Here is an 18,220-nt window from a genome sequence, read left to right on the forward strand (position 1 = left end):
GATACAAAAATGGACTAGGGAACAGACACACAAAGGAAGTGGGGGCGAAAGAGACAAACAAAGGGATGGGGGAAGTGACACAAAAAGGGTCTGGGAGAAAGAGACACCAAAAGGATCTAAGGGAGAAAGACACACAAAGTTGGCAATTTTTGTTTTGGGAGCAATGTAGCAGCTGTTCTTGGCTAGGGCACAAAATAGTCTAGAACCGGCCCGGAACAGAGGTAAGCGAACCATGTTAGGCTTACCTTTTAACTCCCCACCAGGGAGTTTAAGTCCCAAAGGACCACCGGGGATTCAAAAACACTATATACACACACACACACATTACTTAGATGCTAGTTTACATCACACATGGATTGCACACAGCCAGCAAACATCACACACCATTCCTCCAAAGTGTGTAGGGCCCAAATCCCTCTATCTGTTCTACCTTAATGTCCCTGTATTATAGATGCTCTATATTGTTTATTTGTCTCACTGTATAGCAGAGTTCCACAGAAATAATACTCACAGTAATGGGTCTTAACCTACAATATATATATGTTTAGAAATCAGTATTTGTAAAAAAAAGATTGTGCTTGTTAAGACTCACATTTCAGTTGCATTAAGTTATAATGAATACTAAGGGTACCACGCTGACCCGAGACCATACCACTTTCGAAAAATCTTGTATGGATCCAGATCCCCTGCCCCACGGAATATAATTTTTGTACTCCATGTTGCAGGAGGAAAGCCGACAGCAAAACCCATTTTTATGGGGAAGTGGGAAGCAGCCCTAGGTAGAACCTTCACAGAAAAGGAATGGGAGAAGATGTGCTGCCTTACACATCACTGCTCAGTCTTTTGCAAAACACAGGAAACAGCCTTCAAACTGCTGACCAACTGGTACCGCACCCCAGCCCTACTTCACGCTATTAACCCAGACCACATCAATCTCTGTTGGAGATGCGGAAAATTGGTGGGCACCACAATACACATATGGTGGGACTGCGATAAAATCCGACCCTATTGGAAGGAGATTCACAGGATGCCAGAAACATTCTTAGATGCACCTCCTCCCTTTGACCCGGCTGCGATGCTCCTGCACCATACAAAAACCCCTAGGTTCAGATTTAAGAAATCAATGTCCATACGCATACTAAACGTCGCCAAGCATAGGCGGAGATTTGGTCTCACTGGCTACTGACTACTGCCACAGCTGACTTTGTATCCAGGCTTAGGAATTAACCAGACCGGACAGACAAAATGACTGTAGAACTCCTACGTATCCTCCGGTCCCACGACTTGACCCGCGCACCCATTTTCTGCCTTATCCTGATTCCCTACCCCCCTATTATTCCTACGCTTACATCTCTCCTACAGACGAAACTCACTCTCCCAACTTCAGGATGAGACTCATCACGTAAAGGTAGAAACTCAGCTCAAGGTGACACCTACAGACCCAAAAACTAACCAGGGTTTCCAGAAAATGGATCAACTGCCACTAGCCCTTAACCACTGACCAGAGCACAATGACATATCACCCTAAACCATGGGTCTAAGACCTGAGCCAAGAGATGCCTCTGTAAAGTTATAAAGAGAGTGATACACAAAGGGTACTAGACATGGAGGTAGGAAAGTGCGTAAAAGGGATACGTAGATGCTAGACAGCAGATTCTGTATGAATGTGACGAGACCTGCGAGTCTTAGCCACCTGTATTTCTCATAATGTGCATTGTTGTTCACACCAAAATGTGAAAGGACCTGCGTGTCCGCATTATTGTTACGATGTCCTCAGAACAGTGACTTACAGAACAGCCCTGCCCCTGGACACACCAAGGTTTACCTCTTTGTCCATTTGAAATGTTGGTAGGAATTTACACATGGCCACCACACGCCACACTCATTACACACACATTACACACAGCCAGCAAACAACACGTAAACACATTACACATAGCCACAGCCAATAAACATCACATATATATTACACAAAGCCAGTAAACATCACAAAAAAATTGTTTCATTTTCAATCTGATGTTAACTTACTTTAGAAGTTTTCATCTCCTGCTCTCTAAATTGAGCTTTATTCACACGCAGGAGGCTCCTGCAGGGTCTAAGAATATAGTACCAGAGCAGGAGATAAGAAAATCAAAATTAAACAGAACTTGCAATAAAAGAAGTTTGAACAGTAGGTCTCTCTTTATGGTAAGTGTTTATAAAGGTTGTGCAAGTCACATGTAGGGTGTGTGAGTAAGGCTGTGTAAACAAAGTGATGGAGCTCATAAATGGCCTTGAGACTTGAGCAGTGAAACTGCAGGGGCATGATCTATGCACCAAAACGGCTTTAAAGTTGTGCCAGTGCCTATAGTGTCCCTTAAACTAGGGTTTGTATTGGTAAGGATTCACTAAGGCAGGGTTAGAGATAGTACTAAGGAAGGGCAGGGTAATGTTGATGTTGGTCAGTGTTGGTCAGTATAGTAATAATAATTTGATAAAAATCCCATGCAGAAAGCAACAATTGCACAAGAGCCTTTCTCAAGCCTTGTGGCACTTGGATGGTCCCATATTAATGTGGTCAGTATGCTGTCACATAGTGTCACTTTACCAAATAGTGTCTCTGGGAAGTAAGGAAAAGGCATGTCACAATTAGGGTATATCTATCATTTGACCCTATAAATTTGCCAAAAAGATTACGCACCTGGGAAATGTGACAGAATGGTAATCTATCATTGAAGTGGTTGTTCACACAAGGCCCTTGCAATTCACCATTGAAGTCCAAGATGGATTTGGAAAATAAATACAAACCAATTGCCACAAACTTTATCATGAATTGCTAACGAAACTGGCAAAAGAAAAGATTCAAAATGCCCCCTCCACCCCCAAAAAATAGCCCATGTTGTCTTCTTTTTCAAATGGTATGCCATGATGCAAATACAGTGCAGATGGGGAACATTATTTTTAGACATCCCTTTAGAAATTATAATAGTTTAGTTGATATGTAATGAACAGACAGCAGCAATTAACATAATATCTGTATTCCTAACCCTACAGCCCTGATGCCCTTTATCGATTATGTGTTGTTGTCCCCCCCATGTAAAATATATATTTTTTTAAATTACTCAACTTTTCTCCCTCGACACTGCCACGTTCGCCTCCTTAGTTTGCGTCATCCTGGAGGTATGCCCTTCTAATATTAAGTCCAATGGACGAAACGCGTAGGATCACGCTGGGGACTTGCAGTGCTGCACCCTGTTGCTCCACTTTGCACTGGATACATGCTGTTTTAATCTGGATGTTTTTGTTAAGAAGACTCCTTTCAATATTATACTGAAGACTTCTCTTGAATAGGATGATGTGCCTGATATTCACTTACATCTTGTAAGTTTTTGTCAGGGTGGCGGTCCGATGCCCGGGACCCAGACACAATCCAGGCGGCGGTGCAGGACCAGGACCCAGTATGCCTGATGTTCAGAGTAGGAGTCACAGCGTGGAGGTGGATTAGCAGGGTCTGGTGCAGGGTAACCGTACGCCCCCTGGTGTTGAGCACAAGCGTTTGTGCAGCCACATACCGAGACCCTGAATCAGCTTAAGCGGATACCAGGAACATGGAGCATGGAAATTAGCAGACCTCCCAGGAGCTGAATAGGGAGGCTCTGCAGCAAGATTGTATCCAGTACTAGAAACAAGGCAAGACTAGAGATAGGCACCAAACAAGGAAACAAGACAAAACTAGGAGAACCCAGAACCAGAGAAGGATAGTAAGCTAAACCCAGAACATGTACACAAGACATGAGGAAAACATGAACATAACATGGGCATGACTGGACAGGACTGTACATGGGCTGGGTATACAAACTAAAACAAGACAGGAGGAGAAATAACTAAGTACTACATATGAAAATCATGGGGATTTAGTCACACTATATGATCATACATTGCATAAGCCTGCCAACAACGCCAATGTACCCCATATCTGGCAGGTCCTACACTGCCTAGTGTATGCTAAAACAACCACAGATTCAGAACACATATATAGCACTTACCTGCAAGAAAGGACAGAGCAGTGAGCAGCTGCCTGCAGGAACACTGAAAGAATATAAAAGATGGAAACATACGGGTGTGGCAAATAAAACAAACATTTAAAGGAAACCTGGAGACTGGGAAATCCAGGGACGAACTATAGGAATGAACCCAGAAATCGCAGCATAAAGGAAACCAGACATAGAATAGAAAACCAAAAACCAAGAAAAACTAAACAAGAATTGTAACAAGAGTACTGGATACTAGAAGCCAAGGCCAGACATCTCCACAGAACAGAGCAGGACGTGACAGTTTTCCTCATTAATATTGCGTGTCCTTTTGTATATACATTGATCACACTATGTGCGGTTTATATATTCAATTGTAGACACTGCCTACGACGCTTCCATACTATAAGGTTGTATTTTTGACCTTCTTTACACCTTGGAAGTCACCATCCATTCTTGTGCATTCCTACTTACCTGTATGTTTCACAGATTTTTGGTGTTCTGGAGGGCACACTATTTAGTAGGTTTGCTTTATAAGTGCTTTTAGTGGTTGGTGTTTTCATGTTTTATAATATTGTAAAGCGCTGCAAAATAGGTTGGCGCTATATGAATATCAATAATAATATGATGAGCCATAGGTGCATGCGCGGCACTAACTGCAATACGCTTACTATCATTCCATAGAGAAACATTACATTCAATTACTCTCAATGGCGACCATGACTGCGCATGCACGTGTGAAGTCACGGTATGCTATGGTATGAGAGTTGGGAAGGAAGATTCCTGGCTTTCACACCCATTGGGCTTTGAAGCATGGCTTAAAGCAGCACTTCCAAGCCATCTATTTAGTATAATATTGGGTTTGAAGAGGTAGGACAGGGGGCAGGACTGCAAGCACTATAACAACTCCAATAAGGTGCCCACAGTGCCGCTATAACTTGTAGGTCATGTGTTATAAACTGTACCTGTGCATTATACAGGTGAGGTTGGGCACAAATATGAAATAAAGTTTATTTTAAAAAATGGTGCAAGGAATATAATGCCAAGTAAGAAAATGGGGTAACGTGCATGGTAGACCCTTGTTATGGCCAAAAATAAAAATGAGAAGAGGTTTAAATTGAAAATTAAAATGTATTTAGCAAACAGTTCTGGATCTCTGCAAATTTCTATTAAACAGTATTGTTTTTTTTTACTCCAATCCTTGCTGTGATGCTGGGGAAATAGGACTGTGATAGATATTAATTAGGTTATCTTAATGTGACAATTACAGCCCTCTTTCGATTCCCCTTTGCCTACAGATCTTTCCCTGTAATAAGCAGCAGAGGCTCCCAGCTGGGAATTCAATGATGCTTAGCATCTCCGGCTGGGCGGTCACTTTGGAGAAATAGAGGATGCAACAGGATGGGAGCTTGGCTGATACAGTAATCCTCTGTGTACCACTGCATGGAGAACCATAGCAGACAGGACTATGAGTCTTCTGCACCCAAAAGTACTCCAGGCAAGAAGAGGTGAGCCTCAAACACTTTCCTCCAGCATATGATAGTCACTACACCTCCAGTAGGTAGGTGGTTTTGTGTGTGGAGGTGTGTGCATATGTGTGTGATTATTTATATATAAATGATTTATTGTTTGGAATCTAAATTCTACTAAATAAATTAATTCCATTAATAACTGAATTTTATAACTGGCTAGGTTAGAATATTTTCAACTATTTGTGCTTTGTGTAATCTGTTTATTCAAATCATTTATACTTTTTGGGCTGCTTTATTGGAAATTAAAAATAGTCAAAACTATTGTTATAAAACCTGTATAATGGTGTTGCTGTATCCCCTTGTATAAAAGGCGTTTTGTTATATTCTCATGATTATGTTTGATATTCTGCTGAAAGTGGATGGCTAAATATACATTTAGATTTAGATGTATATTTTTTCCAGCATAGATAAGTGCAGGTCAGATTTTGACATGTGTGAATTAATAAATCAATATCTGCTTTTATGGAGTTCCTGGATCTATATAAACACTCGCATATATAATGTGTATGTAAACACATACACACGCACATGTCTATCGTTTACATTCTGATTAATCATTTAAAGGAACACTATAGTGGCAGGAATACAAACATGTATTCCTGACACTATGGTGCTGGTGTGGCTGTTTAGGTGACCAGCACCACTCCAATTGAGCTGAAAAGGTGTGTTTACTCACCTTTTCTCCCACACTAAGCCAGTCTTGCCATGGTCTGTGGCTGAGATCAATTGGGAGGCTATTGTACATGCGCAAAAAAAGCTGCGCTGCACCAATCAGCATCTCCTCATAGCATCAATGAATCTCTATGGGGGGAACATTCCATTTCTTAATGCAGAGTGTTCAGAATCTGACCCGGGAAGCACATTTAGTGGCCATCTGACTGACTGTCAATTGAGGTGTTCCTAGGCAGCAAGATAAATACTGCCTTTTCTGTCAAATGTCAGTGTTTATAGTGCTAAGGCTGCAGGGACAGGCTATAGACACCAGAACCACTGCATTAAAGGGAAACTCCAGTGCCAGGAAAACAATCCATTTTCCTGGCACTGGAGGTACCCTCTCCCTCCCACCCCCCAATCCCCGGTTACTGAAGGGGTGAAAACCCCTTCAGTCACTCACCTGAGGCAGCGACGATGTCCCTCGTCGCTGTCTCCTCCTCCGCGCCGCTCCTCCTTCTGATTCCGTCGGCCGGTGGGCGAGACTGATCCCGCCCACCGGGCGAGGAGACACTGCCGCGCATGCGCATTTGGTCTCCCCATAGGAAAGCATTGAAAACAAATTTCAATGCTTTCCTATGGGGAAATGAGCAATGCTGGAGGTCCTCACACAGCGTGAGGACGTCCAGCGACGCTCTAGCATGGAAAATCCTTGCTATAATCCAGGAAGTGACCTCCACTGGCTGTCTAGTAGACAGCCACTAGAGGTGGAGTTAACCCTGCAAGGTAATTATTACAGTTTATAAAAAAACTGCAATAATTACAGTTGCAGGGTTAGGAGTAGTGGGAGTTGGCACCCAGACCACTCCAATGGGCAGAAGTGGTCTGGGTGCCTGGAGTGTCTCTTTAAGCTGTAGTGGTTCTGGTGACTATAGTGTCCCTTTAACACTTTATAAGGCTAGAAAGAGTTTTTGTTTTTTTAATTGAGATTTTTTTTAAATTCTTTATTTAGAGGGACACTATAGTCACCAGAACAACTACAGCTTTTGAGAGAAAAGGCAGTGTTTACATTGCCCCTAGGGACACCTCCAAGTGGCCACTCCTTAGATGGCCACTGGAGGGGCTTCCTGGCTCAGGGCTGCACGATTAGCAGCCTTGACGTTCAGCGTCCCCACGCTCTGCAAGGAGATGCTGAATTTTCCTCATAGAGATGCACTGATTCAATGCATCTCTATAAGGAGGACCTGATTGGCAAAATGGCATTTGGCCACGCCCCCGTGCCAATTTTAGGCAATCCAATGCTTTCCCTATGAGAGAGCATGGGATTGGCTAAAACTCGGCCATTTTGACGGCGCTGGATATAAGGTGAGTTTTAAACTTTTATAGGGGAGCTACGGGGGGGCAAGCCACCTAAATGGTGGGTTTAGCACTATAGCGTCAGTAATACATGTTTGTGTTCCTGATTCTATAGTGATCCTTTAACCCCTTAAGGACCAAACATCTGGAATAAAAGGGAATCATGACATGTCAGGCATGTCATGTGTCCTTAAGGGGTTAAAGGACAAGAGAAATCAGGATTTCAAGCGTACTGTGCAGAACAAGATATTTTTCTAATCAAAGTTTTTCAAGTTCCATTAACAGTATCCAAAAACATGTAAAAACAAAATAAAAAGTAAAAAAAATAGGTGGGGGAGGAGATAACACTGCGATGAGACGCTTTCTACCAGACCTAGATTTCTTTTCAATCTCTCTCTCTGCTTCACAATGATGTTGGAAGGTAAGGAAGACTAAAGGCAAACATAAGGACATGTTAAAAATTGAGGAACTCTTTGAAACACAGATGCTTGAGAGTAGACAGGAAACGATATTACTATATGTAGTTGTTTTTTAGTTTTTTGGGGGGGAGTGGGGTGTTGATACAGACATAATATTACATCATATATTTATTTTTTTCCACTTCCCCCTGTATTTTTCTTCACCTCCATGTGTCTCTTCTTGTCCACCTGTTCAAGTTGCTAGGTGAATGGAGAAAGTATGGGATATGATGTCATAATGACACTAATGAGTGACAGTGCGGGATGGGGCTGCCCCTACCACCTGTTATCCAGGGACTCCTTCCCAGTACACTACTGATGATTGTAAACTACATGGATTCTGGCGCAGAAACTTTTCTTCTAAAACTAGACCATAAGACAATGCTCTGAATTGTTTTTTTGTCTATCCCATAGGTTTCATTGGGTATAAATTCCAGTGGTCACCTGTTTTATTAATTTTGTATTCTTGGCAGGTTTTATGGAAAGATTGGATATTGTGGTGGATCATGGCTGACAGTTTATCCATATGTATGTTATATTGTAGTTAATGAATGACCTATAATCTGGGAGGAGCTAAAACATTTCTGATTGCTAGAGTAATTTGGGGTAAAAGCTTGTTCTTAGACTTACCTGTCAATGGGGCAGGAATTGAGGATCGGCTAGGAGCAAGAGTCTATTGGTTTCTGAATACCATGGTCAGGAATAACCCAACATGTAAACTTGACGTAGAAAGAATACAAGAAAGAGAGGACAGGGCATATTTCAGAAATATCAGAAATAATCACCCCTAAATCCCTTTCCTCAGATGTTGAGGTTAGGACTCTATCAAATATTCTGTACTCTGCCCTTGGGTTTTTACGTCCAAGATGCATTATCTTGCACTTATTCACATTAAATGTCAGTTGCCACAACTCTGACCATTTTTCTAGTCTGATTTAGGTAGACTAGAAAAATGGTCAGAGTTGTGGCAACTGACATTTAATGTGAATAAGTGCAAGATAATGCATCTTGGACGTAAAAACCCAAGGGCAGAGTACAGAATATTTGATAGAGTCCTAACCTCAACATCTGAGGAAAGGGATTTAGGGGTGATTATTTCTGATGACTTAAAGGTAGGCAGACAATGTAATAGAGCAGCAGGAAATGCTAGCAGAATGCTTGGTTGTATAGGGAGAGGTATTAGCAGTAGAAAGAGGGAAGTGCTCATGCCATTGTACAGAACACTGGTGAGACCTCACTTGGAGTACTGTACACAGTACTGGAGACCCTATCTTCAGAAGGATATTGATACCTTAGAGAGAGTTCAAAGAAGGGCTACTAAACTGGTTCATGGATTGCAGGATAAAACTTACCAGGAAAGGTTAAAGGATCTTAACATGTATAGCATGGAGGAAAGACGAGACAGGGGGGATATGATAGAAACATTTAAATACATAAAGGGAATCAACACAGTAAAGGATGAGACTATATTTAAAAGAAGAAAAACTACCACAACAAGAGGACATAGTCTTAAATTAGAGGGACAAAGATTTAAAAATAATATCAGGAAGTATTACTTTACTGAGAGGGTAGTGGATGCATGGAATAGCCTTCCAGCTGAAGTGGTAGAGGTTAACACAGTAAAGGAGTTTAAGCATGCGTGGGATAGGCATAAGGCTATCCTAACTATAAGATAAGGCCAGGGACTAATGAAAGTATTTAGAAAACTGGGCAGACTAGATGGGCCGAATGGTTCTTATCTGCCGTCACATTCTATGTTTCTATGTTTCGAATGGCTGGGCTGTACGCAAAAAGTCATAATAAGAATGCGGAGTATGTGGAAGGTGGTAACTCCAAGTCAAATTCAAGCCAATATCGGTATTCCAGAAAGCGATAAAACGAGAGACAGACCATGATCGTGATGTATAAGTGTACTTAGTTTAAGCTTTATGATACCGGCTTATGTAATTTTCTGTCATATTATTATGCCTCACTATGCAGTCCCTCAACTCTATGTCAACCTAATTGTACGTATTATATCTTGTTCCTTTTTTAAAAAATGTGCAGCCTACCATGACACACAGTTTTTGTGCCCCGTACAATGCTCACGTTACTGTCATGTATTATTGCATACCTGTGTTTGTACCAATGCACAACAAAAATAAAGAGTAATAAAAAAAAAGAAAAGATTCAAAATGCCCCCTCCACCCCCCAAAAATAGCCCATGTTGTCTTCTTTTTCAAATGGTATGCCATGATGCAAATACAGTGCAGATGGGGAACATTATTTTTAGACATCCCTTTAGAAATTATAATAGTTTAGTTGATATGTAATGAACAGACAGCAGCAATTAACGATAAAAATGAGAGACAGACCAAAAGGGCAAGAGTACAGAAATCAGAATAGTCAAATACAGGTCAAGGCGGGGCGGGGCCTGACTGCTATGGAGGGAAGACGTGCCTCACTAGAGCTCCATCCAAAAACTAGAGAAATGGCTAAAAAGGCACTCTTTGACTCACCACACGAGACCCCGAACGACTTATCACCTCCAAGTCCACACGGTGAACAGGTAATGAGCGGACGATGGACGGCAGATCACACCCGCGAAGGCATGCGGCCCGGTATGTGCCGGGGGGGAGAGGCGGCCAACCTCCCAACCTGGAGCCATCCAGAGGCTAAAATCCAGAAACGGACACCCCGCAACCCCCCCCCCCTTGGACCGGTGGGGGTGATCCCGGTCCACCCCGGTGGGTCCCCCCTGGCATAGAGTCAACGCCGGAGAGAATGGTCGGGGAGGAGAGAAGCCCACTTAAAATGGCGGAGATCATGCGGCCTCCAAGCAACCACGAGGCCCAACTCGTCCCCGAGTCCAACCTGGTCCGCATATTCATGGACTTCTGGCACAAATTCGAGCAACTACTACAACAAAGCGACACTCGCCCGCCCAGCCCAAGCCACTCACCAAAAAGCCCTCAGCAACAGAAAGCTGCACTGGAGGGACATAGCACTAAACGACGGCGGCGGATTGGTAGGCGAGCACCTCAGCACAAATCTAGCTCAGGCCCAACCCGGGTACCTGCAGCCACAGGGACGACCCCACGAGAGCACCGGGGTACCAACCGTCCCTACCCACTCCCGACCACTTACCGCACCCAGCAGAAAATCCACGGGTACCCACAGCAGGGAATAGCACAGCCCCAAAGCGAGACCACCAGGAACGGCAAACACCCCACGTGGGCTTCAAGAAGGGTCTGGCGAGACAGAGCAGACAAGGTACCCCACACACGCCAGGAGGCCACCGGGACTCACTCCCCAATCGACACACAGAGAATCGGCATGGGCAGCGGGACTTTATTCGTAATGGGCTTGCGCTTCCCGGCCCGAGCGGCACACACGCCGCTGAAATTTCGATATAGCCACCACATATGGTAGAACATTCTTTTAGACACACAGCTCTGCATAAATAGATTTATAGGAGAAGCCCCATTCTAAAAAAGTTTATTTGTAATTATTACAAGTGGAAGAGAAACTAGTCGTTGAGATACTGATAAACTATACAAATGGACACTTTCATTGATGCATCAACATTGTCAGAAAGCCTAAAAAAAGTCAGTACTTTGCTAGCTGAATCAGTAGAAGGTAATCTGCCATTTTTAACAAGCTGTAACGTATCTAAGCTGGTAGTACCAAAAAAGAAAAAAAAAAAAAAAAAAAAATAATTAAAGTTATGTAACTTTTTTATTTATTTTATTTTTATCTATAGTGGAAAAACACCAGTGGAAAAAAATGACTCACTTAAATTTGCTCCTCCCAGCCCATTATTCCCCCATCAACAATTCCTTCTTTCTTCTTTTTCTGATTTCTTCTAAATGTTTCTTGTTTTGTGTTTGATAACATGTTAAAATGTTTGACAGAACTTGTTTGAGTGCTCTTTAAGTGTATTTTTGTGTGTGATTGTACACATTTCATGTATGCTATTACATTATAACATAACATTATAGTAAACTTAACTTAGAAGAAAAACTACTTGGAATATTCAAAGTCTTAAAAAGGATTGACATGGCACAATAGTGTTTGCTATATAGTAGAATGAAATGTATTTAGTGTTAAAGTGGCTTTGGGTTAGCGGTGTTTGAAGTTAGAGAATCCTGTCTTTTAAAGTCCTCTGGAATGTAATTCCTATCACTTGCAGCATCATTACGGCATTACCTTATTTAAAAAAACATTTATGCCATTACATATGCCATTTTTAATGGCGAGTTTTTAAAGGTATACACACTAAGAGGACATTATGGAAGCTGGTCACAAGGAAATCACTTTAAATGAGCAGCTGCAGATGAACAGACCCTTTCATAATATTAATATAATTAAATCAAGGCATACGGTCAGGGCTGTAATTATTTACAAAACCAAGTAGACATTCAAGCGGTGAATTCAGCATAAATGCCTTAAAAACTGTATCTTCTCCTTTATTGCTTCTTTCAAAATTATCTTGGTATTTTCCGGTGAGGCGTGAGTTAATACAGCAATTAGTAACTAATGCACTGTTTTCATGGAAACATAAACCAATAGCTTTTGATTTTCGGAAAGATACAATTAAGATATAAAGTATTTATGAGAGGATGTATGTGGCCTTTCCTTTGGATATGCTGTGGCTGGAGCGTGTATTGCTGGATTTTAACCCTTTACACACAGAAAGGTACTAGTGTTTTTTTCTTATGATGTCTCCATGCAAATTATCACATTATTATTAATAATACTAATATTTAAGGTACCAACTAATTCCACTGCACTGTACAATTATTGAAATAACAGACAAGTATTTGCAACAAGACGAGTTGTATGTACAGGTAGGAGGGTGATGCCTGCTCAAACAAGCTTACATTCTAGGACAAGTGGGGTAAAGTGACACGAGGTATTAGTAAGACACAATGGAGCAAGGAGAAATGTGATGGATATATCACTGAACTATAAGGGTTTCACATTTTAAACAACATTATTCTGGCCTATGGTTTTTAAATCTTTATTTTGTTGTACATCAATACATTCAGGGCTGGATTAGGCCAATGGAATAGGCCAGTTGATAAAAATATTATAATATCCAAAAAGCTCTCCACTCCAAGCAAAATACAACTGGTGGCATATATTATCTGGTGCTCAGTAACACTATACAGGTACATATTCAACTAGCTGTTTATTGTAATCAACAATCCATAGAGTCAACGTTTCAATTCATTTTCTGAACTTTCCTCAGGACATACACTATTCCTAATGCTTTATTGTTTCTTAATGGGGAAAAAAAGTAACATAACTCTGGATCACGGGGAGTCCTTATCTCTAAAAAGCAATATGTCTCAAGAGGATAAATGCATTTTCTATCATTCAAGAATTATGGCTTTTACTGTACTAGCAGAATGCTGATATTTAAAATGTGGAACCTGACCTTTCTGAAATGTGTTATTGTATTTGTGATTTTAATGTATTTATTATTTAGGATATTACAAGTTTTAAAGGGACACTATAGTCACCAAAACAACTTTAGCTTAATGAAGCAGTTTTGTTGTATAGATCATACCCCTGCAGTCTCATTGCTTAGTTTTCTGCCATTTAGGAGTTAATAACACTAGTTACACCTCCCCGCGTGTGACTTACACAGCGTTCCTCAACACTTCCTGAAAAGTCATTTTAATGTTTACACTTTCTTTATTGCGAATTCTATTTAATTTAGAATTTCTTATCTTCTGCTCTGCTAATAGCTTGCTAAAAACTGCAGGCGCCTCCTGTGTGTAATTAAAGTTCAATATACGGAGCAGGAGATAAACTTAAAGTAAGTTACATCTGATTTAAAATGAAACCATTTTGTTTTCGTGCAGGCACTGTCAATCACAGCCAGGGGAAGTGTAACTAGGGCTGCATAAACAGAAACAAAAGTGATTTCACTCCCAAATGGCAGATAATGGAGCTACACATCAACTTCTTCATTAAGCTAAAGCTGCGTTGGTGACTATAGTGTCCCTTTAAGTCTTGTGATAAAAGTCACATGCCCGTTGTAAGTTGAAAAAGGATATTTTTTCAAGTCTTTAGATCCAGTAAACTGCAGAATGACAATGGAAGCACTTGTGATCCGAGTGAGGCTAGGAAAGGAGGGCAAGAAAGGACAATTAAAAGACAAAATAAAAAAGAGAATAGAGTGAGAAAAATTATGTAAGGTTAGTTCGCAAATAATAAGCTATTATTTATTAGTATTTATATATTATGGAGCTATTATGCAACCTAAGGCCTTGGTGGTTTCTATGTGTCTCCTGTGTAATATACAAACACAAAGTAACACATGCTCACAAGAGTGGCTAGAATTGTCTATTAAAACAGTGGGCTGTCCATAGCCTGCACAGTATGGCAGATTATTTGCCCACTAGAGATTGGATAGCAATTTTTAGCACTGTGCTCTTTACTGTAAGTTATGCACTATCTACTTGAATATTCTTTAACCTTTTTCACTTATCTATTTCTCCTTATTCTGTCTAGTTAGTTTAAACAGGGAGAGAGGGTTGCTCTATATGTCTTTCCTGATTTCTAATATCTAGAGGACAAATACTCTAATCTTTCTGTGGAGGAAATTGACCAGACTATCTATTTCACCAATGACAATAATGTATAGACTCAAAGGCATGTGTCCAATATATATTGCAACTTGTTAGGTGACTGGAATTCAATAGCAATGGACACGCAGGAGGTACAATACCTGGAGAGAACTATTTCTTTCCATAGAAAGTTACCCAGCCCTACCCCAGAACATCACATTTCTATTATAGGATAATAAGAGAACAAGATCAAGGCAGGGTTGACCTTTGTGTAGATACACTATATGGCCAAAAGTAAGCGGACACTTATGTGAGCTTGTTGGAAATCCGATTGTTACACATCAATGGGCATGAAGATAATGTTACCTTTTGTGGCTATAACAGTCATTACTCATATAGAAAGGTTTTCCACAAGATTTTGAATTATGTCTGTGGGAATATCTGTGCATTCACCCAAAAGAGCATGTGTGAAGTCCTGAGAAGATCTGGCTCCCAACTTTTCAATGCAGCTAGAGCTTCTCTACATCAAACTCATCAAACCTCACGTTGTGTAACGGGGCTACAGTCATGGTGGAACTGTATACAAAGCCAGGTTTGATGGGCACTTTCCAAGTTGTTGCCACAAAGTTGGGAGCACATATTTATCTAATATGTCTTTGTATACTCTATAATTAAGTTGACCCTTCAATAGAACAAAGAGGCATAGCCCTTGTAACGGATCCACTGGCACCCCGACTGGGTACCTCCGTTGAAAGATGCTCCTAGCGCTTCCAGAGGACTCCAAGCACTCCACCAGACACCATAAGCACCGCAGGCTGCAGCTATCTCCCTTCAGAACGAAGCAGGAACAAGCTCTTACAAGAGCTCAGTGATTATAGCAAGGGAATATGCCTAGCATAGCAATCCCTTGTAGCAGATTCCCCCAATAAGACACAGGACTCAAGTTGAGGGTAAAACAGGAACTCTGGACTGGCTCATCCAGCCTGGCTTTTATTTCCAACTCACACATACAGGCCACACCCAGGGGGAGGCATAAAAGAACCAATGACATAGATGTTACCTCCCACACATCCCCTCCCCTTAGTGTGACACATAATCCCATTATGCATACAGTGTAACATATACTTTTACACAACTTTCATAACTTTAAAACCATACATCACATTCACATAAAAATACATATCCACAATCAATCCATTCAGGGGAACAACATATTAAAAAATGGCATGAATCCGACCAGGGGTTAAAAAGTTACTAAAAGTATCTTTTGTTCCTTTCTGGCTGGCAGAAAAACATCCCCACAATGCACCCTGGTTTCCTCCCTTCTGCCCTGGAGTTAATTGGAGAAGTAATCCAATTACCCAGGACTAAAGGCAGACTCCATTAACCACATGGTTGCAAAACAACATAAAACACTTTAAAATACATAAAGTCACATTTACACATAACACACAGACATTTCACCTATCCCCAGATAGCTGGGATCTGCACGCACAAAACTACCGAATAGCGCGCAGATCCTACTCACACAGTACAATTGCCATGGAGCTAAAGTCTTTCCCATAGTCTTTCATTATATAGATAGGCTCCATGGTATGGCTATCTGGGGTATCACATTCCCATAAAGTCTGGTCCATAGTCCAAAGGCAAGAGGCGGGCAAGCAGCCCCCTCCAAGGACACGTGGCGAGTTCGGTTTCGCCACAGCCCTAACATTCCCAGACCATTATAAGGCGACCAGGGACTTAATCTTAAAGATGTGATAATGAGAACTGAACTTGTTATGAAGCCAGGAGTCAAGCCAGAGATTTCCTTTAATGTATAAAATATTTTAAGGAATCATAAAGGAAGCAATTACATAATATGAGCAATCATATCTTGAAAATCCCATGTTTCCAAGTCACTCCTGAGTAGTTGTGCAACATCACCTCACAAGGTAAGAAGAAAAAGCCAAAGGCACGTGTCTCTTAAGAAGACTTATTGAGGGCAATTAAAACTTTGAAACATAAATAATGAATAGACCTATTTTCAAACTGAGGGCAACACATTGATTAGATGTGTTAGATAATAGACTAGATGATTAGGTTAGATAGTTTAGCTAGACTTGCTGTGCACCGCATGACTACATCGTCGTCAGTCACAGTATGCTTAAAGGAATAGTCAACTTTTTTCCATGGATGCTTGACTCAAAATATGAAATATTTAAATTAAAATAGCTCTGTCACTCTTTTAAAATGAGTTTATAATGATCTACCAGTCTCCATGTTCAGCCCAGTTTTTTGTTGTATTAAATTACTCTTTTAAAAGTTACAAAAGGAAACTATAAGATGGCATCGCTGTGATTAAAGACTCGACGGTAACAGCACAACATGAAATAAAGGTAAGTAACACAGGTGAAGGGGAGAGGGTTGGGGAGGCACAGACAGGCTGGTGGGCACAGGAGAAACTTAGTGACAGAGCCACTTTAATACAATGTCAGTATGTGAGAGCATTTACCCTGTATATGGCACATCAATGATAATAGCATGAAAGCCATTTAGACAGTTTAGGGTACTAAGTGATTGGCACTAAGTGATAAAGCTGCCATAGGACTCCATTAAGAGATTATTCATTTGTACTCTATATCCAAATTCCTGTTGACACATGTGCTGATAACACTTTTCTCTCACAATTACAGAAACCACATCAGAGAAAGCAGAACAATAAAAATTGGAGCAGTATTTTTTTGCGCAAAGTACTGCTCAGAACTTATTTTATATAGTTATTGAAATATGAGACCGTTTTGGTGCACTCAAATTCTATTAAGCCCAAATTACTTGCTTGGCAATGCTGCTTTTCAGAGAGTTGCTGAAAGCTCTACTAAGCTGAGCTCTTATAAACGTTAGTGTTTTGCAAGTGATTTCAGCAGGAGCTCTGCAGAAGGTGTAGGGACTTGTTCATATTATTATGACCAGGTTGTTATCATGAGATGACAAATGACTTGTGAAATTATTCCAAAATAAAGCCAAAGCGAAAATAAAATAAACATTATTATTAGCCTTTTTTGCAGGTGAAACTGCAAAATAAGTTAAATAACAAAATCAACAAAATATACGGACTAAAAGGTGATTGGATAAACTGTGTAACATAGAGCAGGCTAGAGAAATAACATAATCAACTTATAAATGCATGTAAAACATGGGATATATGGATTTTTCATTTATTGCATCAACACATATTATATAATGTTTTTTAAAGGACAAACATGGATTTAATTATATATATATAACACATAAATGAATATGTTTATATAAAGTAGACTTTTCAAGAAATGTACCTAAGGATATTTTGACATAGCCATTTAACTGCCAATCTCTACTAAATATTTTAGTGAAATTGTGTTTTTTCTGATTTTTTTTTTTAAACACATATAGCAAGGTTTTTTAAATGTGTATTTCATAAACTTGATGTGTGCTATTCTTGTATAAAATTGTGTTCAGCTTCATCAGCACAACTATATCCCCAATGTATGTCATAGACACTACCCTGTGAAGCTATAGTGCTATATAAGAGACAAGACCATTTCAATTTAAAGTTAGAATTTGATTAATGGATTTGATGGGCCTATGTCTCATTTAAGGGAAATATAGCAGTTTGTTCAATTTACCCCATGGTA

The 18,220-nt window shown here is 40.5% G+C and overlaps 1 protein-coding gene across 1 annotated transcript in view; it reads left to right on the plus strand.

The window, feature by feature from the left end:
- The first annotated feature begins 5,478 nt into the window (after window positions 1-5,478).
- Window positions 5,479-18,220, plus strand: part of LOC134574774 (rho GTPase-activating protein 22-like) — a 98,237-nt gene continuing 85,495 nt past the window's right edge. The window contains exon 1 of the mRNA XM_063433857.1: window positions 5,479-5,518. Within this exon, the coding sequence (XP_063289927.1) occupies window positions 5,479-5,518 (40 nt within the window). The remainder of the gene's footprint in view (window positions 5,519-18,220) is intronic.

The sequence above is a fragment of the Pelobates fuscus genome, chromosome 10 (assembly GCF_036172605.1).
Source record: "Pelobates fuscus isolate aPelFus1 chromosome 10, aPelFus1.pri, whole genome shotgun sequence".
In the NCBI taxonomy this organism is placed as follows: Eukaryota; Metazoa; Chordata; class Amphibia; order Anura; family Pelobatidae; genus Pelobates; species Pelobates fuscus.